General features: G+C 41.3%; 1 protein-coding gene across 1 annotated transcript in view; it reads left to right on the forward strand.

The window, feature by feature from the left end:
- The window catches only part of MACROD2 (MACRO domain containing 2), a 1,470,564-nt gene that overhangs the window by 993,294 nt on the left and 464,024 nt on the right, over positions 1-13,246 (forward strand). Inside the window, exon 6 of the mRNA XM_019549129.1 lies at positions 1,898-1,928. Coding sequence (XP_019404674.1) covers positions 1,898-1,928 — 31 coding nt within the window. The remainder of the gene's footprint in view (positions 1-1,897; positions 1,929-13,246) is intronic.

Here is a 13,246-nt window from a genome sequence, read left to right on the forward strand (position 1 = left end):
ATTTTTCTGGACCATCATGGCTACATCGTCCAAACATTTTGCTAATTCTTTCATTTTTGTAATCACTAGAGATTATAAAAAAGATTAGATAAACTACATCCATTTGCTCTTTGAAGCAATATACCTATGAGATGTGAGACCATAACATTGTTTTGGGGGCACTTCCATTACTTTTAGTTAAGGTGGGTCTTTTGGTGATTTCAGCCCAATATCATAGAATCTTTTATCGCAATCTCTTACCAAACTACAATCATCTTCTTAGTAGCTTCTCTCTTGCATTATTCCATAGATAATAGATGTCTGCTTTTATTTTTATCATCCAACCCAGTTTTCTGGAGGCGAAGCTGGTTTTTTTCTCCTCAGTTTGCACTCTGTAAAGTAAATAAAATACCATAAGTCTGGCTAGAATCCGATACTCTGCCCTTCCCTTGTCTTGCAGCCACTACAAAGTCTATGCATCTGGCAGTGATTGTTCTGCTAATCCATCCTGTCTACCTGCTGGTTTTGGGGTCCTTCTTCCCTGTGAATATTTGGATGGTTTGTTTCTAGTGCTGCTTATAGTTTCCTTAATTGACAAAAGTGAACTTAAAACAATGTGGTGTCAGGTTCATTGCTGCGCATTTCTAAATAACATGCTTAAGACTAGCTACAGTGCTGTTAGCATTACTTTACTTCTCACTGGGTATGTCAACACATGCTATTAAGATGAAGCAATATATTCTAGTACTTAGTGCAACAGAATTGATTGCTACTGGGTGCTGTGTTTACATGTGCACCTGGCACCAGAGCATGTGAAGCTGGGTTGGAGCACCAGGCTAGCAAGGGACCCCGGGGATCAGCCTGCCAGCCTTTGGTTGCTCCAGCCTGGCTCAGTGTGCTGCAATGGGGCTGGCTGGGGCGCGAGGGTGCTCCATCCAGTGTGGGGCTAACTTCTGCACTGAAGCACCATCATGCCTCAGCCAGCCCCATCAGCATCTACATGTGCAGTGTTACAGAGTTAAAAACTCCAGGGGAGGGCAGTTTAGTTAATTAGTTTCCTGCGGGGTTAATTAGTTTCCTGTGGCCTAATAGGGGCTCAGGTATAAATGCAAGACATTTACTGAGGAGCTGATTAGTCTACTCCGTAGTAAACATTTAGTGTAGATGTGCCCATTGGATGCATCTACATGTACCGTGATTTCAAAGCATTAGACTCTGGAACAGTTTGAGCTGAAGTAAACTACTCCCAGGCACAGAATTTACATGTGCACCCAGGACAGCAGCAATGTGAGCTGGAGTGGAACAGTTTCTGCCAGAGCCGCTTCTGCCCTGCTCGGCCCAGGACGGCAGGGAGCTTAGGGGATCAGGTCAGGCTCTGAGTCGTGGCACCAGGCAGCAGAGGGGCTACCTGGGGAATGAGGGTGCTGAAAGTACGGAGCTGTGTGGCTAGGTGGCAGGCAGGAGTCTGGCTGCTGGCTGCCTGGGCACAATGTATGCCCGCAATCAGTGTCTACATGTGCACTTAATCATAGTTAATTACCCCACAGTAAGATAGTATTGTCCTCAGCAGTACTATTTTATGGTGGTATTGATTCGTTTACTGCAGCCTAACAGCATCACACATGTAGACAGTAATGCTTTCCTTCACAGCTAATTAGTCTCCTCACAGTTAAGCATGCGAGTAGATGCAGCCACTGAGGAGAAAGCTAGCATTAGCAGTGACAGCGATGACCATCCATAGGTTGTGTTTCTCAGTTCCTACAGTGTGTATTAAAATATTGATCTCTGGTATAGTTCTCTTGTCCAGACTTGGAAATTGCATCTTGTAATGGTAATAAGTAGGCATTTAAAATATTCTTAGTTTTGATAAGCATTTGAAAAACAAAAATCCACTTATTTATTTGTTTGTGTTTTACAGGCATTCCCCTGTATTTCGACAGGAATTTATGGTAAGATGGATTTATTTTATGTTACTATTTAAGAAGATTTCCCCTCAAAGAATCTGTGGGTCACTGTTGCTTAAACGTAGACGTTTCTTTGTGTTTTTGTAGATTATTCCCCATTTTGGTTAATGCATGAGTTTGTATTTATATTGTTGCAATATAGCCCAAAAGCTTTGACCATGACTGGGATCTTGTGAGGTCTGTGATCAAAAGACCTTGTAAGCTGAAGCCCTAGTCTTGCACACATTTATTGAAATTTTACATATCTATGACTAGCAACAGACTGAACTAGGTATGGGCAAGTGTTTTTAGAATAGTAGTCTAAGGACATAAAAATACTAAGACAGGAGAAACAGGATGAGTGCAGGAGTGGCCAATGAATGGCATGGGTGCTACAAGTGGCATGGGCAGCCTTCATGGTTGACACATGGCAGTTCAGAGAGGGAGCAGAAGGCAGATTAGCAGGTTGGGCAGGGATCAGAAAACAGAGCAGCAAATTACCCAGGGAGCAAAGGGCAAGGTGTAGAAAGCAGAGCAGGAGATCAGGTAGGGAAAGGGGATGAGAGTGGTACCTGGGGAATGCCCAAGGCTAATTTTATGGCATGCCTGCCAAGAAGGCTGGCTCCCACTAGTATAAAACATGAAGACAAAATGGCCAAGAAGATACGAGACAGGGTTAGCCATGTTAGTTTGATGTAAGGCAGAAAGCAGGGTAGATACTAGTGTCAGAATGTAGTTTCATGTGTAAAAAGCAGGAGAGAAAAACATGGAGATTCATATGGGTGGAGCAGGTGTTTTGTCAGGGAATACATTTCAAATCTTATAAATTGCTTTTTTTTTTAGTCCTTCTAAATTCATGCTGTAAGATAATGTTTTGGGTTATTTTTATGTTAACTTAAGAGTATCAGAGAAGCTAACTTTGCAGCAAATTTTAAGAAAATTGATTAGGAAACAGGCACCACCATAGTAAGTGTTTTCTGCTATGTTTGTGTAAAAGTAAAATGTATTAAATTGCAATTGTTTGGCCCCTTTAAAACATGCAGCTTTTTTGACAGTTTAGGACTCATTAGTGTACTATTATGGAGGAAAAACGTATTCAGAAGCATGATTTAATTGTGTGGTTTTTATTTATTTATTTATTTTTGGTAAAAGAAAAAGGTAATTTTTTTTATTGCGTGCCACCATCTGCGTAATACAGAACAAACTTTTTCTAGGCTGATTGTAGTGAAGGTGGTTAGGCAGAATCGGATTTCAGCTTAGAGCCGAATTGCCCTTAATGCTTTTCTTTTTCTTTTCCAAACTACATTAGTGGTGCTTCATGAGAATATACAGTTACGGTTTAGAAACATGAGAAATCACTAGATATAGATCTGGATCCAGATAAAGCTTAGTCTTAGTAACCAAACCCCTTGTTTTCAAGGGACAGTGCATACTGATTTTCAGGCATGCATTTTGGATAATGTGCACCTTTTCTTCCTTAAATCTTAACATGGATACTTTTTTGTTATTAGTTTATGAAAACAGGCCAGCTATGATGCATATGTATGAGATTTAGTAGGAAATGAAATGCACAAACAATTACAGTTCATTTTATAAGAGGTGGTGTAGTTAATAGAGAATAAACCTAGCAGGCAAGAAATCTGGTTCCCTCAAATCAGTGAGAGGAAGTTACAAAGCATCTCCAGATGGAACATTAAATACCGTTTTTCCCCAGTAATGGGTGCTTTTGGAGATGCTCATTGATTTTTATCTGGAATCCTAAGACACACAGTTGAAGCATTATGTAGTATAGCAGATGTAATTTTCATATTTATTTGTCATTGTCTCTGATGTACAAGGAACCAAGCATGTTTACCGAGACTGTTTGAGGTTTTTCAAAGGATTGTTTCCCCACCCCCCACTACAAAAGGCTGTCAATGTTCAACCCCCTGTAGCAGGGCCTGGTCCTAAGGCCAGCTGTGCTGCCCCCAGCAGCCAAACATCTGCTGGCCCACTCAGGCTCCTCAGAGTACCCTTCCTTTTCTACCTAGCCTGTCATGCCTCAGTGGAGTTTATAGTACTGTGGAAGACTGTCCCAGAGCCTTGAAGTGAGCCTCTTTCCCTCAGCTGTCTTGTGCTTCACATGCCCAACAGGCACTAGTTTTGCCCTTAAACACTAAATTGCCTTAGGGGCCTCCCCCATAGCCACACCAATGGCTTGTGGGTGTCAATATCAATTCAGAGGGGACATGACACTTGACCCCTCAGGCCTTCGACCTTCCAGCCTTGTCCTTTTTATTCTGGCTGTGCCCTTCAGTTGAGGTCCACAGCCCTGGACCTTGGTTCCTGGGCTCCAGCCCTGGTCTCAACCTCTTGGCTCTGGACCCCTCGGTCCTTTGGTCTCGCTGTTTCAAAGTTCAGCCTCTCTTGCCCTCTTGGATTCTGGTTTTGCCCTCTCAGGCTCTGGGCTCCATGGCCCTTTCTCTTATGACAGCTCCCTAAGGCAGCTCTTGGTCTTCCCAACTCCCCATGTGTCTCTGACCCAGGCAAGGAAGCTTTAGGTTTGGCCAGCTCCCTTGGGGTCTCTGACCCAGGCAAGTTTCTAAGGTAGGTACTCTTTTGGCTCCCTGTCATACTCCCTAGCTAAGCTGCTTCTTTGCATTATAATACATGATTTCCAATTTTCAATTAAAAGCAAGAACAATTGTTTTCCAAAACACATATGTATCCTAACTGCTTGCACTGACTCTCATACAAGACCTTCAAAAGGAAAGCAGGTAAGAGTTTTTCTTTGTGTCAAATTTGAAATTTGAACAGTGTTATCAAGGTGTGACAGGAGCTAGTGTAGCGTGGCATACATTTGTGAACCAAGGCCACTCACAGCACACACCAGTATACTTTTCTTTTCCTATAGTTTGTCGGTTTCTGTCTCGTTCATTGCTAACACATCTCTCTGGAAATTTTCATTGTCCAGGAAAGCAAAGGAACTCATTCAGGTAACTTAGTTGAATAATATCACTTCCCATCTCATAAACTTATTTCTGAGCTGTCATAACAATAAAGATTTTATCTAGATTATTTGTGAACTTCCTTGTCTACTAATATAGTTGAGGCAAACCTTTGCGCAGCTTCATTAGAGGGTTGCTTCAGAGTACTCTTTTCTCCTTAGAAAGAAATAGGGAAGAAGCAAGCAAGCCGCCTACTGAGTTTCTGGGCAAAAGCAGATCCCTTTTCATGAGAAAACGTTTGATGCAGAAAAAGTCCTTCTTCATCCCAAAACATACTCCCTGTGCTGCAGCACAAGCCCTTTAAAATGCTGGAGGTACCTACATGAACAAGCTAGAGCCCTGAGAAGGCCAGAGGCAGTTGCCATTAAGGCACCATGCCAAGAGTCAAAAGGGAGACTCTGCTTTTCATGTGTTTCTATTTAAAGAGCTCTGGCAACAGTTTCCCTCCTGGGGGAATCTTTGCCTTTCAAGTCAGATGCTTTCAAACAAGGGATTCAAATGTTTAAAAATCAGGTAGAAAAGGCCTGATACTGATTCCATGTAAGTATGTTTGAAAGAGATAAGAATCAGACCTAAAGACTTGCTAAATAAAAACTGCATTACCTCCTCCTTAGAAACCTGTGTAATCTCTGATGTGGTGATAAACTAATGATCAGTCCAAGAAATAAAAACCAGAAAAAGCGGAGTAGAGTCTCATCCCTCCCTGTATCTTTCTGAGATACTCTAGTTGATTGCAGTGTGATTTTAACGGGTGCTTTCCTTACGGCAGAAACATTTGAATTCAGAATCAAAAGTCCTGTGGAAGAAATCCAAAGGTTTGAGTCAGCTTAGTATTATGAATTGCCAGCTAACGAAGTATTTAGCACTAGTGCCCTACTATTTTCATGTCATCTTCAAAAACAATGGTCTTCTAGATACTTTGTACTTAAATTACTTTTTGAAGCCAGTAAATGATTCTGATATAATTTCTCCTCTTTAAGGATCAGATGGTGTTTCTCCTTTTTCTTTTTCTACAGAAAAGTTAGTATCAGTTTGAAAATCAAATCAAAGAAAAGCCCTTAAAGAATAAATTTAGAGACACATTTTATGTGCTGCAGTAGAAAAAAATGACATTTTGGTTAAAAGAATTGTATTGTATCAGAAGTTTATGTTGTTACCCAGAGTGGGCGCATCTACATGTGTGCTTTACTGCAAAGCTGACTAATTAGCTCTGCAGTAAAGCATCACCATCTACACATCTGCCCTTATTACAGCACAGTAAATTAATTAACTCTGCTGTGGGATAGTACTATCCGAGACAAGCACTATTCTACAGTGGAGTAGTTACGTGCACTGAAACACGCACATTAACCGTGACTGAGCTGGCTGTGGCACATGGGTGCTAGTGTGGGGCTGTTAGCTAGCCCCGTGCTGTAGCACTCTTGTGGCCCAGCCAGCCTCTCCATAGCTCACTGAGCCAAGTCAGAGCAGCCCCAGGCTGGCAGGCTGACCCCCACCTCTTCCACAGACTTCCTGCCAGCTGGGGCTGCTCCAACCTGGCTTAATGGGCTGCAGTCCTGAGTGCACATCTAAATACTGTGCCCAGGAGAAATAAACTTTGGTGTGAACTGTGCCAGAGTTTATTACTATGTGCTAATTGCACATATAGAGGCACCCACTGTGAACAAAAATCGGCATTAAAAAAATCTACTGTGTGCATAATTATCACATTGTGATATGTTAGATGCTGTCAAAAGAAAACTCTTAGGAATTTTCCCAGAAAAATCATCTTTGAATGCAGATTGAGTACTGAATATTTTGTCTATTTTTTTTTAGTAATATTATGTCTGTTAAAACAAAAAGATAGCAGCGGTCATAGATTCCATGATTTCCATCTCTTTTAAAAAGCATGCAAGATTTCTCATGCTCTTCCCAAGTCTTAGTCTTATGGGGACTAAGAGCAGGAGGCTAAGAGCATTTGTGATGGTAAACAATCAAAGCAATATCACTGGGCACCATCACAGTTGCTAAATTGAAACCGAGGCTGCATACATGGGTGTGAGGAGGTAGGTATTTTACATATCATGAATTCATACCAGTTCACAGATCCTATGGAAGAAGTTTTAAGGATATTATCTATCTATGCCAATGATCTCAGTCAAGATGCCACAGCACATTGGGGTCCTGTAAGATCCTTTTAAGGTTGCCATGGGGTGCCATACAATATTAGCACTGCTAGCTGTGCAAACAGCTATATATGATTCACAAGATAAACCCAAATAGAAGTCCAGATTGTCTAAAACATTCTGCCCTGTGGTGGTCTTTCTGAGTTCTTTGCAATAGAAGAATTGCTCTATTATTTTTCCATAGTGAAGAAATAAGTGAAACCTGAGAGCTGACACTTTCTGATGGGTGCCTTGAGTCTAAGCAGATTGAGGACCACTGATCTATGCTGTCCTATACATATCTCACTGCCTTATTAAAATACTATTTCTTGAGGCATCTCTTGCTAGAGACTTAGTTTGCTGTGCTGCATTACAGCAAGGTAAAAAAACATTTTAACATTGATTAAAGAATAAAGAAGAGGGGGGAAAACCCACATGGAGACCTCATTTTAACAGACTCCTTCCCTCTTCTCCTCTTCCATCTGTCTCTAGATAGCAGTGATACTGTATTGAATCTTAATCCTTGCTTGGACTGTCTCTAAAATACTATCAAATGTCCACTTTGAGGGATGAAAAGAGTGGTAGCTCATTAGTTTTTGTTGCTAGTGTTTCTTTTCTAAGATGGACAGGACAAATGTGTATATGAGGGAAAGAGAGATAAAGAGCAAAATCAGGGTAAAATGCAGAATATGTCTGATGCTTACACATTTATTGGTGGAAATGCATAGGCACAGTACATATTATGTACCCTTATTAGCCACTTGGAAGCAAGACAGACCGTAAAAGTTTGTTTTTAGCATCCTTTTCTGGTTATAGCAAGTTCTGCAAAGTTAGATTTGTTCTATATGGCTAAGCCAGATTCTGTCAGTCAGAAGGCAAAGAGAGGGAAGAGACTAAGGTGCAATAGGTGTATCAGTGATGGAATGGCAATAAGAGCTTATATTTTTATCTGAAGAATTGCTCAGGACAGACTTAAAGAGATGGAGATGAAGATGTTAGTTCATTCCTTTGTTGCATTTTGTGTGGTAGACAGGGTCAGTTTCAGAATCAGGAAGAAAAGGAAGCCCTGACAGAATAGTGGTAACTTCTTGGGTCAATATGTGCTAATAGGATTGGTTATGGTGATGGCTGTGAATGTCTCAGAGCCCCAGGGAGTCTTGGAAGCACCTGGGAAAGGAGAAATGAGAAAGAATGGTAGTGCTGCATTCACCCTAACCACAGTGTTGTAAGGCTCTGCAACCTCATTGTGGGTCAAAAAAAGATAAAGCAGATCACAGAACTACGCTGAAATGACAAGGAATAAAGTAATCCAGCAATCTCTCCATCTCAACTAGAGAAACCAACAAGCTCCACTGAACTATTGGCAGAACAGGCAGAGGAGAGTCCTCAAATACACAGAGGGCACAGAGGCAACTTACAATACGTATCCGAAGAAAAGCATTTCCAATAGACCATGTAAAAATGCTTCCTCGTAAGAAGATACATTTATTATTAAGCCATTTTATAACCTAACCAAAATCTCCACTATACCTTAATCCTCAAATTCTTACTCCAGACAATCTCAATACATGGCATTTTTTACTCTACTGTGTCACTTTGTTCACCAGCAATTTTATGTAAGACTTGTAAAAGTTAAAATAATATTTTGACACTACCTACACTTCTTTGAATAATGCAATATTCAACCAAGAGTAAGGTTTACTTATTTGTTTACAACTGATATAAGAATGACTGGGATAAGAGTCTGAAATGATTTTAATTTCATTTCATTGGTTAACTTTTAATTGAAATTGTAATCAATATTCAAGAAGACCACATGATGGTGATTGTAATATGCAAATAATTCTGTAGATACACTTAGCATTTATTTAGGAATCTGTAACGTGCATTACTTAGCAGGGATCTTATTTCTGACAGCATGGAGTCCATGTTACTAATTGTTCTCTTCTCACCCCCTATCCTCTTTGGAATATCTTTTAAATACTCAAAAATTACCAGAGAAGATTAACTGATTATCTCTCAGCAATCTAAACCCAGTATTCAAATGACATACTTAGCAAAGACAAACTCTGACTTGATTCCAAAAGGGATACTATACTAGGGCTTTGCAAAGCTTTAGGTGCCGATTTTGATTTGGAGGGGATGGACCCAATTCAGCGGCTGAATCTCTGAATCCAAATCAACTTGGGATACCAATAAAAATTTCTGAATCATTTTGGAGATTCGGGCAGTCCTTGGTTGCCGCTGCAGGGAGCTGGACCTGGACTCTGTGCTGGTAAGTAGGGGGCAAGGCAGGGGGCTGGAGGAGAGGCAGGGGACTTTAGGGGGACCCCCTGCCTGCTCCCCCAGCCTCCCTGAGCTCCCTCCGACCCCCACCCTCTCTCCCAGCCCCATCAATGGCAGCCCCACCCAGCCCCAGTGTCTTGGTTCTTTAAAAAAACAAAAAAACAACCCATACTCACTGACTGCTGCAGCAGCCACTGGGGCTTCTGGGGGCTTGTGGCAGAGCCCCCCATGCAGCACGGGGTGTTGGGGGGCAGTGGGGATCACCCCCTGCCTGCCAGCAGCCAGTGAGTGTGGGGCTTTAAAAAATAAAATAAAAAAGGTGCCGGGATGCTGGGGCTGGGTGGGGCAGCCATTGGATGGGTTGGGAGAGTGGGCGGGATATGGGTTCTCATGGCAGAGCCCTCCCATGCATCACGGGGTAGTGGGGTGCAGTGGAGATTGCCTCCCCCATCTGGCAGCAGCTGGTGAATGCAGGACTTTTTTTTTTTTAAAGAGCTGGGTTGCAGGGACTGGGTGGGGAAGCCATTGATGGGGCTGTGAAAGCGTGTAGGGGATGGGACCTGTTTGATTTGGAGATTCGGCCAATTCAGTGGCAGCCAAATCTTCAAATCGGACTCGCCAAATTGATTTGGGACCGTGATTCGAATCACCAGTTGGCTGAATCTGACTCCAAAGTGAATACTAGCCGCTTTGCACAGGCCTGATACTTACTGTCCTCTATATTTTAATGAGGATTGACTTCAGCTTCGGGTACCATGAACATTGTCTGTTCTTTAAATACCTGGTGTTTAATGCACTGCTTTTTTTCCTTGCTCTCCTAGGCTAGGGACAGACATTACACATAAACCGGTTTAAGTGATCAGAAACTGGTTTAAACCTGTAACAGAACAGGTGTTCAGTGTACATAAACCAGTTTGAAAACTGATGAAACCAGTTTGAGATAAACCTGTTTGAATATAGTATTAGACTTAACTGATTTTGGTCAAACCAGTTTATGCAATGTCTGTCCCAGCCCCCTTGCTGGTTTAAGTTAAACCAGACACTCCCAGCATCCTGGCATGCTCTCTGGCTGGGTGGGACTCTCAGCTTCATGGCAGAGCTGGCCCCACCCCTCTGCTCCCTGGCTGGAGCTCCAGCAGAAACTTGCAGACTGCTTCCCTCCTTTCTGGTCACCACTCCTTCCTATGCAGAAATTCCCCCCTCCCCTCTGCCTTGCTGAGAGGTGTCTGTGTATTAGCTAGCAGACCAAATGCTGGCTCTAGTCCATGCTGTGACAAAGGCAGAATCAGCAGGTAGCTGGTAATGTCCCTCTTGTTTTCTTAATGAGGTGATAAACACTGAGTTAGGGGTAATAAACACTGTGTTATCAATTCCCTGCTGGGCTAATTAGAGCATCCTGTTGGGGCCTGGCTATGCCCCATCTCAGCTCAACATTGTGGAAGGGAAGGGAGAGCTGCTGTAGCACCCTTCTGGTTTCTAGCCTGAGCCACTGGAAGCATGTGACTGCATTTCTGGAATGAAAAGGGAATGTCTAGCCACCTCAAATCAGTTCAAGCTTTTCAGGCTAAATTAACTTGCAAAGATTCAATCAATTCAGGCTCAGGCTTTTTGAATGGCTGTCCCTAGTCCTAGAGAACAAATTTTAACCTTCATTAGAGCTGTACTTCATGACATATCTCTTTAAATATCCCAGAGTTTAGGTTAATGAATTTTGACATTCTCCCCTCCTTTCTACCCTCACCTCATCCTTTCTGTCTAGCAAGATACCTCTGTGGGTATTGCAGTAAATGACAAAAGACAGAGCAAAGCAGAAGCAAAGGAAAGAAGCTGGTGATGTCTAGCTGGCTTGGTACAACAGCTTGTTTGTTTGTTTTTTTTCATTTTATTAAACCTCACTGGCTCTTAATTAATATTTTGCATATAGTAGCTTATCTGCTTCCATCTCCTCTGCACATGCCTTAATCTGGCAGCTGTCATTTCTGGTACCACTGATGGCTTTGCTGTGTAAGGGAGATTTTTTTTTTCTGTCCTCCTGCTCTTAGTTAGCTTTGGCCTCTAGTGTAGGCAGCTTAGGCAGGCTTTCTTCCTTACTTTAACTGGTTTTGCAATGAAGCCTCTGAACAACTGGAGAATTGGTTGGGGAAAAGCCATACTGCCTAACCAGCTAGCTCTCTGCAGACCTCTACTCAGTGGTGTGCAAATCCATAAAGAGACCATGGCTTGAAAAACAGATGCTCTAAATTATGACTTTTTTCATGCTCTCCCTTCCAGACCTGTTTCTGAAGGAAAGCTGTTCTATAGCTGGAAAGACCTGCAGTATCCAAAGAAGAACATGCTCTGGGTGTCATTACAGTCCAGATTTTGACCACCTCAGGCATTGGCCTTGAGTGTTTCTGCTCTTCCTGTCCTAAGATTAAGAAATACTACAGTCTCTGTAACGGAAGTCAATGCTGTAATACAGTAAACTCCCTTTTGAATAGTGTTCATTTTTTTTTCATCATTTCTTATCTTATTTCTATCTTATAGTTTCAGCCAGAGGTTGCTATCAGGAGGGAAGCTGTTTAGACCCAAGTGTACAGATATGGTCCTTGTCCTGAAGAAGTTAATATGAACATGATATACATACTATAAAATCATCTTCTGAACAACTAGCTAAATTGTTTTCACTCCACCTCAGTATCAAAACAAATTTCTCTTTGACAGTCCTGCAAAATTAAATGTCTCCAAAACTGAACATATAGCCCAGTTCCAAGAAGCGCTAAGCTCTCTCAGCCCCCACAGACTTCAACAAGGTTGGAGCATCTCAGAGCAGCACTGAACCAGCAGCTCTGGAAAAGCATCTCCTGTGTTCTAAACTAAGTCATGCATTTACATTTTATGAAATGTCAGGACTTGACAGGACTCAGGGAGCAAATTTGTGTCTGAGGAACCTTAGCAACAAGATCAAAGATTAATAAGTATGTTCAGAATTCTAAATTAAAATAGGTACTCTGCTATTTCTAGCTACTCATTTCCTAAATATATATATTTATCACAAGAAGCTTTGTATTAGGAGCCAAAGGCAACCATGTACCCATATTGTAGCACTTCAGGGCTTTCCCTGCATTAGTAAGAGATGGCAGTTTATGTTATTTCTTCAGAGATTTAGAATGAAATTTCATAACATACTATCTCAAAATATCTTTTATGTAAAGGGATAAAATTTGGGCTGTCACACGGTATTTTTTCATCACTTTTCTGAGTAAATCTTTTGCAATAATTTATCAATATGATAAAATTTTCTTCATGGTTTCCCATTTTGATTGAACTGAATGTTTGCTATGCAGTAGATGTTGCCATTGAACTTTAAATGCATTGTTAAAAGAAATACTGTTTGATCAGTACTTTCAATCAGGTTTCCTGATGCAAGTGAGACTGCTGAAAGGAGGAACCTTACACAAATGTAAACCAAGTAAAGAAGTTAAAGGTACAATCCCAGCAGCCAGAAAGTGACTTAAATGGAGCTGCCTTTGGTACAGAACTTGCAGCAGAGCTAAAATGTTGGAATAGCAGAGAATTAATTTCCACATGCATCTGTGGGATAATTACTCTCATAAGTTGTCTTAGTTATACATCACAAATTTTATATACCCCAGCCAGGGGGGAAAAAAAAGATTGTAATCACTGCCTAAAGTATGATTTCTAATCCTAGATCCTCAGCCACAATCATTTTTAATACTGAACAAATATTTTGTCTAATACTTACAACTAAAACATATATAAGTGCATTCATTTGTTATTTTTACTTGTCACGCATGGTTTAAAAACTGATTCTATAAAATAATTTATTCTTTTCATCTGCTTGTGTTTCCTTAAATAGCTTTAAAAACCTTATAACACTGAGTACAATAGAAACTACTATTTGTAG

This window comes from Crocodylus porosus, unplaced genomic scaffold, assembly GCF_001723895.1.
Source record: "Crocodylus porosus isolate Cpor-Errol unplaced genomic scaffold, CroPor_comp1, whole genome shotgun sequence".
In the NCBI taxonomy this organism is placed as follows: domain Eukaryota; kingdom Metazoa; phylum Chordata; order Crocodylia; family Crocodylidae; genus Crocodylus; species Crocodylus porosus.